At 45.9% G+C, this 13,620-nt stretch overlaps 3 protein-coding genes across 5 annotated transcripts in view; 1 reads left to right on the top strand and 2 right to left on the bottom strand.

Annotated features, from left to right (window-relative positions):
- Positions 1–3,271: 3,271 nt before the first annotated feature.
- On the bottom strand, positions 3,272–5,735 carry LOC8028741 (small integral membrane protein 29). The gene is made up of 5 exons (XM_029966986.3): positions 5,608–5,735; positions 5,105–5,306; positions 4,968–4,993; positions 4,507–4,630; positions 3,272–3,598 (listed from the first exon to the last, which is right to left on the bottom strand). Exons 2-5 carry the CDS (start codon positions 5,270–5,272, stop codon positions 3,548–3,550), a joined length of 369 nt encoding a protein of 122 aa, XP_029822846.1. The 5' UTR covers positions 5,273–5,306; positions 5,608–5,735; the 3' UTR covers positions 3,272–3,547.
- A 146-nt stretch (positions 5,736–5,881) lies between these two features.
- LOC8028742 (NADH dehydrogenase [ubiquinone] 1 beta subcomplex subunit 11, mitochondrial) lies at positions 5,882–9,599 on the top strand. Its single transcript, XM_002401400.4, has 3 exons — positions 5,882–6,131; positions 6,214–6,344; positions 9,386–9,599. The coding sequence occupies exons 1-3, from the start codon at positions 5,946–5,948 to the stop codon at positions 9,534–9,536; spliced, it is 468 nt and encodes a 155-aa protein (XP_002401444.1). The 5' UTR covers positions 5,882–5,945; the 3' UTR covers positions 9,537–9,599.
- Positions 9,600–12,277: 2,678 nt separating this feature from the next.
- Positions 12,278–13,620, bottom strand: part of LOC8028743 (E3 ubiquitin-protein ligase RNF123) — a 39,484-nt gene continuing 38,141 nt past the window's right edge. For all 3 annotated transcript variants that reach the window (XM_040206757.3, XM_029967000.4, XM_029966999.3), the window contains one exon: positions 12,278–13,422. In XM_040206757.3, the coding sequence (XP_040062691.1) occupies positions 13,323–13,422 (100 nt within the window). In that variant the 3' untranslated portion in view covers positions 12,278–13,322. The remainder of the gene's footprint in view (positions 13,423–13,620) is intronic.

Here is a 13,620-nt window from a genome sequence, read left to right on the forward strand (position 1 = left end):
CCACGGTTTCTGTTCCCCATTCTTTTCCCCACAAATTTAACACCACTGATCTCCTCTAGGGGGCTGGTTGGCACCAGGGGCTTCTGAGGGGGGGTCAGGTTTTGGTCAGCGTACCATTTGTTTAGGAACCCCCCTCCATTGTTTCACGCCCTAAATTTTGCACACGCAGAAATCAAGAGGGGGGTCAGGACATCCGGACCCCCCCTCTAAATCCGCCCCTGGGTGGCACATTGAGCAAACGAGCCATCGGATATTTGCGACTGCAGCGAACTATATGGGGTGCGTTGGTCAGGCAAAATGGCAGACGAAAGGAGCTCGTTTTCGTCGTTTACCATGCAGACCACCATAAATGTCTTGCACTACAGCATAAAATCGGTGTTACAAATGAAAGCAAAGTGATTTTTCGACGGTAGAAACCTAGTCAGTGCACAGGAATGACAGCGGAAGCATAAAAATAATTACTGGGAACAATGTTTGTTTTTATGCTGCCTACGAGAACCAAGCAGCGATTGCAGACGACAGAGTCGAAGCGACCTCCACTCCTAAGCTTCTCAGCGTTGCCCCTACGCGGCGTCAATTTCGCTGGAGTCTCCAATAAGTGGCTTGTCGCAGAATTAAGTGCTTGAGAGGCTTTTTAACTCTTCCGAGTGCTCGTTAGAATGGCGTTCAGAGCACTTGATTTTTTAAGCAGTGGTGGAGTGCAGGCGAGCATGGTAATGAATCAAGATCTTGTAGACCCTGAGACGGGGAACAATAAGAAACGGACGAAGGCAACAAAATCTCAAATGCAGCATTTGAGATTTTGTTGTCTTCGTCCGTTTCTTATTGTTCCCCATCTTGGGGTCAACAAGATGTTGATTTTGCGTCATTTTGAGAGCATGCCTCTATATGGAATCTCCTGGAAAGCCATTCAATTTGAGATTCTAGTTGATCAAACGCGCATACGTCCAACATCCAAATGGCTTATTCTCGGAATTTTATTAAAAACGGGGCAATTAAAACCCACTCGGACAAAAAAAAGCTTGGGCCAAGACGTTGATTGAGTGCACTAGAAAGCCCAACAGACACCCCAGTAGCCTCACTTACGCCTGATTCGGAGAGCAATTATGCGCCATCCATGCCCCCTAGTGTAGAGATCGGCGACCTACACTTACAAAGTTGGAATATAATAAATGCACCGCCTAAAGATACAGTTTTGAATAGTTCTGTTGCATTCCGTTCAATAGATTATACATTTTTTTTTTATTGCCGCATAGTGTTTGGGAACGCCCACTCCGTGCTTTGCAACTTCGCTGTTCTAAATGTGCGAACAATACACATTCAATTCAGATGGCAGAAATGCAAGTCAGAATAATGCAAAAATGCGTCGTGGAGCTCCAAATAACAGTGGTTCTAACCCCCCAAACATTTTCCCTCCATTGTGCACCCATTATGTGCAATGTTTTCCGGACCATAGCCTGCAGGTGCAAATTCCGACTGGGAAAGTTTTTTTCCTTAGACAGTTCCAACGAGGTAAAGGGGCTTACCGCGATAAACTGGTACACGGCTGCCGCCATGTACAATGTTGATCACTAGACGCGTGACCGTACCAAATCCCGAGGCATTTACGCAAAACTTAGCCAACATTTGTATTGCAATCGCTGTATTTTTCAATACTGTTAGCTCCAGAGGTCAGTGTCTAGCTCCGATAAAAACCCAAAATGCAGCACCACGGCTGACGGCATGTAGTGGAAACGATGGAGGGCTTTGTCGGACGAGCTTCCATCGTCCCTCTCTTGCTCCTGCTAAGTTCCCTGCCACTCCATGCTGACCAAATTAAACAATGTGTATATAAAGGCATCTTACTTTCATAGTTCTTATTAATGCGTTACCATTTTTCCTATGCCAGGGAAACGCTGACGGCTTCTGTCTGTGGACAAAACGGTGGAAAGGGGTGTGTGCCGCATAGAGAGGAGGATCGTAATGGTTTGTGCTACAAAATCTCCATGCTGACCTGTGAACCAAGTACTAGCATTGGTCTAGGTAGCTGGCAAAAAAATTAAGGAAGGTTTGTCAGATTGTTAGGGAATGCGTTGGCATGACCTTTGGAAACTCCGACACTGACCACGTAACGAAGCCAAAACAGAAAAGTAGAGGTCAGCGTTTCCCAATGGGGGACGTGTGCGGCATTTCCCTAGGGTTATGCTCACACATTCCCTAAGGATCCACCAATGGCTATTCCTTCGTCTATATAATTTATATTGTTTTAAAAGAAACGAAAATGAGCACTTCAGAAGTGATTTTCATTTCAGCAAGTCTGCAATAAGTTATTTGCCTGTAGTAATGAATTAGCAATTGCAAGCGGTTGGTGTTTGTGTCGAGGACAAGCTTGATCCGCTTGGGAGCAGCTGCCTTGCCCGTCGCCCTAGGCAGCATCAAGGCTGCAAGTAACGCACCGAAAGTCTCGGCATTTCTTTCCAACTGATGCCCAGGGTGAACAATGCGACCTCGAGAACAACAATGAAGAAAAACAAAATCTTTGTATAGTTTACACTTTTAGTGCACAGCATAGCATCAAAGACTTTAAAAAATTCCTACCTTTGCGGAGCGAAAGTTCGTTTGCTTCTTGCACAGGGGTTGTCAGAACGCCAAGCTCTTATTAGCTGATTGAAAAACAATAGTGGGTAGACCTTGAGGCATCTGGCATCGAGGTCCTTTCAATTAAAGCCATCGAGAGCTCAGTGTCGTTCTGTTGTCACTGCAACTCCTGTGCAAGGGCAGACTTGGTCACCACATAGGATGGTTGAGAAAAAAAAGAGGAACTTTTCGGGAACAAACTGCCAGCCACGGCAGATGCCAGGGATAGCGAAAAACATAATAATTAGCTGAATAAATAAGTAAAGCCTACTAATTAGATTTGTCGAGTTTAGATCAGTCAAGTTTAGGGAGGCTTGTGGCTAGTGTGAAGTGCGGGAATGCGCTAAAGTTTCTGCCCTTGCAGCAGGCACAAGGCTTGCGTTGCGAAAACGCGGATGATATTTCTGTCATTTACGTTTTCGCGTCGCCACTTGTTTGTTTTCACTAATTAGGAAAATAGTACAAATTGTGTTAATTATTTAGCTAATTAGCATGTTTTTTGCAACCTCTGACGTTCCCTGTGGCTGGCAGTTTGTTCCCAAAGAATTCCTTTTTTTTTTCTCAGCTACCCCATTGGTAGAAATTCTTAAGAGGAAATGTGGTGTTGTCTCCAATGCATGTTCACGACGAAGAAAAATGGCAGGCAGAATCCAGCTGGTAGTTCGCATCTTTATTAAGTCTTTGTGGCCTTGTAGGGGTTAGTGGTAGTACCAGCTTATCTTGAGTATTGCAGTAGGCGTGGCGAGATGAAACCTACCCGCAGAGTTCGTCTGCTGCTACGGCATATCCATGGAGACTAGAGAGGATGACTGCTAGGGCATTGTACACCTCTGCCGGCGTGACGCCGGGCAGAATAAACATTCAACTGGTCTGGTGAGATTCGGAGGTTAATAAATATAATCGCGTCTCGTGGTTGGGAGGTGGGACTTCTTCAGAGCACCGAACGGAATGCGAGCTTGGGAGGCTCGTGGAATTCCGGGTTCTGCAAATGAAGCAAGATGGTGCAATGCAGCTTAGGTGGCGTGCAGTAACATTGGATGGTGGCTTGCAGCATTGTGTGAAAGACTTCCTCCATAAAGTCTTTCACACAGTGCTCTGAAAGATCTACAAGAACAAATGCTTATGAAACAATACCACAACCAGACAAGAACACAGCGTTCTCGTCTGGTTATATTTGTGAGGAACGATCTTGCAGGAAGGCGTTGTGGAGATATTGTGTCAGCAGAAGCACTCACAATACTGCATGTGGAGAGGAGAAAGAGGCTTCAAAATGCAAGAAGTGTGCCAATTTTTGGGGACGATAGCTGTCAAGCTTACATCGACATATTTTTCTTAAGAAACACAGCACTTGTTATCGCCGAATGTCTTGGGACAAAGTGATTTACAATAAAGTTTGGGGGCACTGCAATCTAATCTGGTTCACTTCTTGGAATAAAAACGAAATCGGTTTTCTGTCGAGGCTAGATACCGGGATTATCAAAGTCTGAAAACCATGTCATGAGTGGCTAATTAGTTTAACTTCAATCGTAACACATTTCAGAATGAGGAACACAAAGCCCACAGCTGCTCTTACGTTTAATTTCTTTGAATGTCGACACATCTTTGATTCCCGTCCACAAGACTGATTTGGGGAAAGTCAAGCACCTTGATCAGTGAAACCGCAGTTAAGAGTATATATCGTATGCAGGTGCCGAACACACAAGACCCCTTTTCGCAACTTCATTTATGTGCAATGCACACTGCACCAGGAAGTAGTTCATTCATTACTGTGCCTCTTCTATGGACAGAGCCTTGCAACCATGTCCGCAACCGTGACATAACTGCAAGCCCCCAATCTCGAGTGATGGCACAATTGTAGTATGGAAATGAAGTAAACGAAGATGACCCAACCTTGTTTGCAGGGTTTGGTCTATGGGTGAGCCCCTCTTCCAGGAGTTCTGCCTCCCAGTCCTCTCCTTCATCCTGCGGGTCGAAGCTGTAGAACGGCATCAGGTGGTGCCTTAGCCGGTCCAGCCTGAAACAAACCACTGTCGTTCACTTTGGCCCACAACCCTCAAATGTGCTGACTAAGCGTGCAAGCAGTATGGCCACCTGAAACATGTCTTTTATTTTCTTCCCAAAGTTAAGCCAATCAGAATGGCAATGGAAGGCAAAAAAATCTTATCGCCTTTCCTCTTTTTTTCTTTTTTTCATAGCATGGCCAATCAAAATGGCAGAGGAGGACGGGGCGACAAGTGCTATTGCTGGACTCGGATTCGATTCTTCCAATTAGAGCTCGAATTTAGTTTCCGGCGGCCATATTTCTGAAAAATAGCAGACGCTGCGTAATTACAGACTTCCGAGACGCATACCTGCTTTTCCTGACCAGGAAAACGACCTGGTGGTGCAATCAAACAAGGAAAGAGACGCGGTTAAGTAACCACACCTTTTCAAGCTTTTCACAAGTAACCTGTGGCTGGATCCACTACATGAAAGACTTTTTGCATACCAGAGCTGCCGCGAGCCCCAAGCAGACGACCAGTCCCAGTGGCACAAAGACATAGGCCAGGCTGGTAGAGTTCCAGCCCGAGTCTAGGTGGATGGGAACCTCCTGTGTCGTGACGTTGTTCACGGACTCTAGCGGCTCTGTCGAGTTGTTCTGCCGCTGGACCAGCATGGGACTTCGTTGCGCCGTATCAGTGGCCTTGCATCTGAAGAACCAAACGCGAGTCTGACATAGGAAGCTTGGTTGTCTGCTTATTTTGAGTACAACGATCACGCCAGATTTAAAGACGATTTAGGGAGAGCGAGACGGGCTCAAGACATGACTGATGTTGCTGCGCAGTTTCTCAAGAATTTCTATTATTTTCTGCCGAGTTTAACGACGTTCCTGTCGTGTTTACGAGGATCGAGCTGTCATTTGCAGACATGCGCAGTCGATACGGAATTCGACATTTCAACTTTCAAGATGGGTTTTCGAAGAAATTTGCGCGGCTTTTGGTTGGTGCTTACAATTTTGTGACCTTGAGCAGGAGCCTTACGTGGTGCGGACAGATTTCATGAGATATGTTACCTCCGTAGAAGCTAAAATGGACTAGCAGTAATTTAGCAGACGACTCGTCGCCATTTTGTAACCTAAACAAACCAGGATAGCAGAGAATATTTGTGAGGCGCAGTGACGGACTGAGGTTGCAAATAAAACGCTGTATGATAACTTTAAAATTATTACATTCGTTCATGGTTTAGTCAATCATAAGTTTCGTTTCTACAGTCTCTGTAAACACGATTGCGTTTTTGTCTATTTGATTTACGCGATTTACGTTTCTGCGGGACAGTGATAAGCGAGAAACATGGCGGTGTTCTTGCGGAGATCGGCTCTGTACCGAGCTTTCAACCTGAACAAGTCCTTGCGGTTAAGTTGCGTTAACATATCAACGACCAAGAAGAACAAGGAGGTTCCTTCGACGACTATCTCCGATACCGGAGTATCGAAGCCGCCCGTCACCGCCGCGGATTTTGCCGACACGAAGCCGCGGGTGAGGCGCTCTTCGAGAAGGTCAAACCGCACGCAGATTGGTTTCGGAAGCGTTTACACGTTTTCGTCTGCTTTTCTTGCAGTACTGGATGTCCTATGGCTACTCGGAAACCGATTACACCATGGACAGGGATTACCACCACTTGGTCATGTTTTTCGGGGTCACATTTATGTTGGGCCTTGGCTTCATCATGATGTACATCCCGGACTTTCGGTGAGTTACCGGTGTTGTGGACCTCAAGCTGATCTGTTTCGGGACTTCTTGTGTAGCAGCATTGTTTTCGAGTCTTGCAGAATTGTTTTGTGACACGTGTTTCTGTCGCCGACTTGACGTGCGCGAGCAGTTCGCCCTCATATGAGCATAAATGAGAGAACCTGACACAGTGGTCAGGTTAATTTGAGAGACCCTGACACAGTGGTTATTCGGTTACCTGTAATACAACAATGTACAGTCCACAATGGCCCCGTGAAATTTTTCTATGGAAGCTTGACGTTGAAGACACTAACTAGCTTTACAGCTCTCCTTACAGCCCTGAACTTTCTACCACATTCATATGACCACAATATCAATTGTCGTATGGAAACTTAGAATCAAGTTGCACAGATAATTACATATATAAAAAAGAAAGATATTAGGAAAAGCAATTAACATGCGCTTTTTTTTTCTCCAAGCCTCCAAACATGTGACGGATAGGACTCATGACAAACTAACCACTGCAGTTAACATCTAAAAAAATTTACCATATTCTCTTGTGCATAGGGTGTGTCTTATACAATGGGGCGATTTATATGCATTTCCCTACGGTTATATTTCACGTTCGATTTATTCACGAGAATGTTGAAACTGACTCTCGCTTGTGTATATATCACGCTCATGATACAGACATGCAGGCTTATCAATGCAGTTCCGCTACGACTGTAAAAATACACATATAAGTGTGACTTATACAGAAGATGCAACTTATATACTAACCTTTTTTTTCTTCTTTGTGAGAACACCCATTTATAGCGGGGTGCGACTTATGGAGAGGAAAATGTTTCTCACCTCAACTTGATTGTTGGTGACCTATAGCCATAGGCGTGTGCAGAGGGGGGGGGGGGCAAGTGTGCTATAACCTACCCCAGTGACTCTAGAGAGGTGCAAATTAAGTAGGGTTCTATATTTGTTGTGTTACACAACAAAAAGAAACCTTTACTTAATTTGTGCCCCTCTGGAGTCATTAGCGGGGGCCATAGAGTGCTCGGCCCCCGCTGTGCATGCCTACGCCTATAGCTTTATAGTTCTGTTCATTTTAGAATACTACCAAGATGAAACAGTTGTTCGATGATGAAATGCGACCGAGACACACACTTTCAGAGCTGCAGTTTGTCGCAAAAATACACCATGTTACTTGGGGCCCTCATTTCTACACTATTCAGGTATCTTGTTAGCTCCAGTATGCAGTAGAGGTTTTTTCTGGCAGTTTCAAGAGGCTCTTCGAATGCAGACTTGACAGCTTGAAGTTACAGGGCAAAATTACTTCTTGCCTGCAGCGCTCGCAGACATCCGCCGGTTGTCGCAGCACCGACAGCCATAGGCCAATGTGGTCACTTCCTCTCTGAACGTCGTAGCACCAGTGGTGCTAAATGTGCATTGTCACGGTGCTTGTCGTCTTTACACGTCTGCTATCGCCGCGCGCAGAAAAATAAGTGCAGGATCATGCCACATTCAGTTTGCACGATTGGTTTATGCCGTGGCGCTCGAAGATGAGGAATGCCGCGCCGACACACTTTCGACGCCGCTCGAATGTCTGCATCCCGTTGTAGAGTTTGCCGCAGTCCGACTCGAGGCTGGTTGACAGAATTGCGACTGCTTACGACTAATGCCTCAAAGGCTGGTTCACACAGACCCGATTCCTTACGTTACGTTACGTAAGCTTGCGTACGAGCCACTGGGACATCTGTGCTTCAAATCAAGCGTGGCTACCAATTCGAGGAGATAGCCTGGCACGCAACGTTCGAGACAAGTGTTTCGGTGACTTAGATGCAACACAAGAAAACGGTGCTTTGTGAACCAGTCTTCAAAGGTAGAACAGAGTTTAACTCCTAACGTTACATTTTGACAAGACTTATGTCCTTGGTTGCCACTGTAACTCGCCATCATAGCTCGTCGTAACATAACGTAAGTAGACGTCTTTGTGCGAATGGGCCGTGAATGCGTTCTTTGTAACATAACATGACATAAGAAACGGTCCAGTGTGAAGCGGCCTTCTCTTGTGATCTCCTACGACGAGAGAGAACACTGGCGCCATCCATCGGGTAGCCGTGGGACTTTTTGCGTATATTTCCTATTTCTTCCTTGCAGCATCATTCTTTTTTGGCTCAAAAAACTTGGCGGCGTTATGAACAACCATTTCTCGTAGATAGTACATACGGTCTCTTGCAATGCGAAAGACCCACTGGAAGCATGCGGCCGAGACGGCGGGGGCGCCGCTCAGGCTCAGGGCGATTCCATTCCGTCTCGAGGGGAGGACGCTCACTCGGGCCTGGCAAGCCCGAATGCACTCAACAGTTTTTTTTTGGTTTCAGTTTAGCAGAAGTGCGTGCTTCATCGGCGTCACGCCCAGAGATATGATCACGAAGACTCGTAGCAAGCACAGTCATCCCTGTTGTTTTTATCAATGTTTGTGCTGTAAGATGTCGGAACAGGCGCTGCCGAATAAAAAGAGTGATACCAGAGTCCGATATTTAAAAGATAAAATGAGTCGGAGGGTGCATTAGTTCGTTCAGAGGATGGCACTGATATTGCGCTCTAACAGAGTCAGAACAATCGCCTTGGCTCAGGCCCGTTGCTGCATTATTAGGACACGGCTGTGGCATGACGCTGACGAACTGCTCTCTGCCGCTGAGCCAAGCCCCGAGCGAGTCCTTCCCTCGGGGTAAAATGGAACTGCCAGGAGCGCGCGTGGCGCCCCCGTCAGCCACCGTCTTAGCCTGCGCTCCCAGTGCGTCTTTCGTATTGCAGGAGACTGTACATTTCATCTCGCAAATAGTGCAAAACCTTTGTGCTAATGAAACGCAGTTCCAGGGCCATCTCATAGATGGCATAGCGTGCCAGCACATTCTTTAGTCGTAAGCAATCGCGAGAACTAGGTCGTAGCCAAATCCAAGTGTATGAACAGGCCGGGCCTTTAATTAATGTGAAACGGGCCTTCGATCGCGTTCAGAATTGCTGCCAGCAGTGGTTACAGCTCGGCTCGGTTCTATACATACCAGGGACCTGGACTGGACGGAGAGGGAGGCCTACTTGCGGTTGGAGAGGCGAGAGAAGTTGGGCCTCCCCAAGATTGACCGAAACCTTGTCGATCCCAGCAGACTCACCCTGCCCTCCGAGGAGGAGTTGGAGGGAGTGGAGATCATCTTGTAGACTAGTTTCTTGTCCCCCGTTTTCTTCCACAGTGACCCCACAATAAATATAACAAGAGTCGGAGCGCCTCCATTGTCTGTATTTAGTCGCCCACTGTTCTAAATAAAGCCCGGCTCTTAGGCACGTGTTTCTGGGTTTTGTGGTGTCGCCGTCGGTGTAACCGCGTTGAACGTAGCGGGAAAATTGATGTCACTTGACCGGAACACCAATTCAGTTTCCCCGCTAAATTTAGCGGAGAAAGTAATGTCATGAGACTTGTTGTCACGTCACCTATGAACAAATTTAGTTTTTCTGCGTTACAGAGGTTTTTGCATAACAAAGATTTGTAAACGTCTAATTTTTTTTTACTGCAAAAGTAACAAAAATAATCTATGCATTGCCGAGTGCTCAGTTATAATGGTTTTCTGAAAATTTTAATGAAAAAATGGGGCCCGTTCTCGGTAACTAGCGCCCATTTTGCTCCACATATTCGAAGACCTCCGTCGGCCGCCATTTTCCGGCGGAAAATTTCAGAAAATCACTTGCAAATTTTGAATAAGGTAACGGCTCTGAAACTTTGGCGTCTGGTTCTGACTGCTATCGCCACATTAGAATGGAGCAGCCGCATTCAAGGATGCATAGTTTATTTTTCTGGCGAAGACGAGGCTGTAAAATGATTCTGGGACTCCCCTTATTGTCCAGCTTTTGGGATTGTGGTTTCTTCTTTGCACTGTCGACAGGCCAAAGGAGATCGTAAACAAAGGTTAGGATTCTCAGACTTTGCTGGATTTAGGATGAGTGGAGGCACAGCCATTAGCATGTCATATGGGTGTATCTGTTGTGCGTAGGACATCGCTTCCTCGTGCTGATGGTGCTCGTGCTATTCCACGGGGTCGACACGATAGTGTCGAAGAAAGGCGATGGAAATTTTTATAAACGCTGAAAATCTGTTGATTTAAAGAAACTTTAAATACATAGTTGCACAGATACACCGGTCGTGTGGTTTCGGTTTGACTTGGGGTTGTGCGAATAGTGGATTTTGAGTTTGAATTGAATTCGAAGCGAATAGTGATTTTGCTCAAATATTTTCGAATCGAATATCGAATACTTGCCGTTCAAAAAACTTGGCCGTTTTTAAAGCGAAGTTTACAGAAATACTTTCAAACTGGATTTCTCACGCTGTCGCTAGTTCACCTTGCCAACCGACTTAGCTGCCGTCATTTTGACAATTTTCATGTCATCCACTCACCTTGTCGCTGTAATAATATAATATTCCTTCAAAATATTATAGTATATAAATGTTTTGAAACCGTGTTTATGAGTTTTATCGGAAATAAAAGTTTGAGCAATTATGCATGTTATGAGAAATTTCTAAAGGTATTTATTTTTATCCTAAACCTGTTTTTCTAAATTTATAGGCTTGTGCAAATATTCGAAATTTCGAATAATAGACTATTCGATATTTGCTTCGAGAAGAACTGCACTATTCGCGCTTTTCGAAGTGTTGAATGCGATGGGTCAGCTCCGTTGAGTGCGCTTCTTTCCGAGCACCGGTGCATAGCGGAGAAGCAACACCTGCGGAAGCGGGCTCCGTGGGTGTTGCTTCTCTGCATTAAATCGTTGCTCGGTAAGAAGCAGACTCAACGGAGTAACCCGCCACAATAAACACTTGGAAAAGTATGAATATCGCAATTGCATTCTTAGAAGAAAACATACATTCAAAGTGGGATGGTGCACGCGTGCCGGCTGTATTTGGGAATAAATGGAAATTTTTGAATGTGTTTATCTACACTGTAGTAAAAGTTCCAAAATTAAACTGACTGTTATGTAAGAGTATACTATATTAGGCAGAGATGCCCTTACAACCTGTGTTCAACATGTGCAATTATTTATTTTTCAACTCGAGATTAAAGAATGCATATTTTATATAGCAAACTTTGTATATTCACTTAATATAGGGTATAGTAGGCCATCTCTATAGGATTAATTTTATGCCAAATTCGTTGTTTTCTTATAAACGAACAAGTGCAACAACCTTCACAAGTTAGTTGGTTTTCGTCTAAGCATTACGCAATGGTAGTGAAAGGCATGGAAAAACTATTCGATATTCGAATTCGCTTCGAACTCAAAATCCACTGTTCGCACAAGACTAAAATTTATGTCTGGACGTGGCGGTGGTGAGAAAAGAGTGCTGGCAACCAGGGCACTAAATTGACTAAGATGGCTCCGGCGTCTCTAGAGTTTGTTGCTTGGTTTCTTTTGCCCGTTATTAAAAAAGTTGATGAAATAATTACAATGAATATATTTCAAAGTTCCCACGATAATGTTTATACCATTTTGCCGAACGTGTGAGTATATTCTTGATTTTAGATACTGTTTCTTTCTGGTCTTTAGACAGTAAACAAACTTGCGACCGTGAGTTTGCGAACACTTCGAAAAGCATGAATATTACAACTGCTCTCGAAGCGAATATCGAATGGAGTACTATTCGAATATTAGCACAACACTAGTTTGACTGCATGTTTTTCTTGGCAAATATGCAACTGAAAGAACGTTTGGGTGGCATCTTGACAGTATAATCTAGCGCGTTAGTGCAGAGAAAGTAATTATATTTTTGGGAGTGCAAGTGTGACCTTAGGCAGGAATGTGTGCGCCACGACCATCCATCACTACCGCCTATGCCAAGCATCGAGTTTGCTGCTTTGCATACGCGGCGCCGCTTCCACTGCAATCACTGTTCCACATTTCAATGCACAATCGGGGACTGGTGCGAAGAGGGACTTCTTTTATTGCGGCATCACGTCATGAGGTCTCTCCAACAAAAGCCACTTGGAGGCTCGGCCTAATTAATCGACCTTCGACGCTTGGAGAGCTGGAGGTTGAGAAAACGCAGACACGGGCCGAAACACGCAAAGGCCCTGAACCTAGCTCCGTTGACCATGTGCGCCCTTTCCCTCTACGTCGGCGCACCTCAGCAAGTGGCTGTTCGAGACCTTAGTGTGTTTCGCCCCATTTCTACGTTCGTTTGTTCTCGTGCTTTCGCAACAGCCGAGGCTAGTAGATTTGAGGACAAACGAAACCGCGGCACTTCTGTCCGAGACACGTCTCCCGACGCGAGCGCTTCGGCGACATCCGAGCTTGTTGCTGGACGTCGGTTAGAGTTACTCGAACTGAAATTTAAGATTAGCGTGTGAGGTGCCTAGCACCAGGAAAACGGGAAATACAAAATAAACAGCCCATTTGAGGTGCCTCGCTCGCTGAACTCGGGTAGTACCTTTTCTCGTAAATAATGGTTTTGTTTCCTCGATTGCCGGGTTCACAGTAAATACTAAGTTTTTTTGTTTCCTCCGCAGCAGTGCTGCCATTTGAAGTCGCCGGGTTTGCGAGTTTTCTTCCTCCAAAAGATAAATAAGCGGCGTTATACCCTCGCATTTAAATATTGACAAGTCTCGAAGAATGCTCGTAGTGTGTATTTACGGCGGGCGTTAAAATATTTTGAATTTTGTCGCCATTTCATTCCACGCCATAGACCATACACTAAAGAAAACAGCAGCGTATTTCTTTACCTATGCTTTGCATCGTCATTTCCCCTTCTTCGCGCAAGACGGCCGCAAGTGGCCATTTCAAGCACTCAGATCGCGGGCCAAACAAACCGTATATACACACAATTGATTAGAACCGCGGCCTCCGCCGACGGGTTGCGCAAAATACGACAGCTACCGACACACCGGGTCGCATCGGTGGCCATTCCTTCGCTCGTACCACGTACGATGCAATCGACGGGACTCTTGCGCGAGCAGATGGCCGTCAGTGGGGTGGTAGTGGCCGCTGGGAGTCAAGCTTCTCGATGAGCGCTTTGCAGAAGAAGCACTCCCGGTTGTTCACCAGGTGGGTCATGATGCAGAGCCTGGAAGGCAGAAGGAGAGGACAACGCGTGAGCCTCCGGGTCGGAGGAGTCGGTGCAGCCGTCGTCTGCCACCGTCGGAAGAACGAACGCGCCGGGAAGGGCAGGAGGTACAGTGCCCACGGTTGTCTCGACATTGCGACTGTGGGGACGGGGAATACGAGGGACTGTTTCGAGTACGAACGAATGGCGAAGGAGCAC

Source organism: Ixodes scapularis, unplaced genomic scaffold (genome assembly GCF_016920785.2).
Source record: "Ixodes scapularis isolate PalLabHiFi unplaced genomic scaffold, ASM1692078v2 PGA_scaffold8__174_contigs__length_109621045, whole genome shotgun sequence".
NCBI lineage: Eukaryota > Metazoa > Arthropoda > Arachnida > Ixodida > Ixodidae > Ixodes > Ixodes scapularis.

Excerpts from the sequence above, each read along its gene's own strand:
- LOC8028742 (XM_002401400.4), top strand. The coding sequence starts at position 5,946 with ATGGCGGTGTTCTTGCGGAGATCGGCTCTGTACCGAGCTTTCAACCTG. Across the intron at positions 6,132-6,213 it reads TTGCCGACACGAAGCCGCGG|TACTGGATGTCCTATGGCTA; the intron begins GTGAGGCGCTCT and ends CTTTTCTTGCAG. Across the intron at positions 6,345-9,385 it reads ATGTACATCCCGGACTTTCG|GGACCTGGACTGGACGGAGA; the intron begins GTGAGTTACCGG and ends TATACATACCAG.
- LOC8028741 (XM_029966986.3), bottom strand. The coding sequence starts at position 5,272 with ATGCTGGTCCAGCGGCAGAACAACTCGACAGAGCCGCTAGAGTCCGTG. Across the intron at positions 4,994-5,104 it reads TGGGGCTCGCGGCAGCTCTG|GTCGTTTTCCTGGTCAGGAA; the intron begins GTATGCAAAAAG and ends TTGCACCACCAG. Across the intron at positions 4,631-4,967 it reads TTCCTGGTCAGGAAAAGCAG|GCTGGACCGGCTAAGGCACC; the intron begins GTATGCGTCTCG and ends GGTTTGTTTCAG.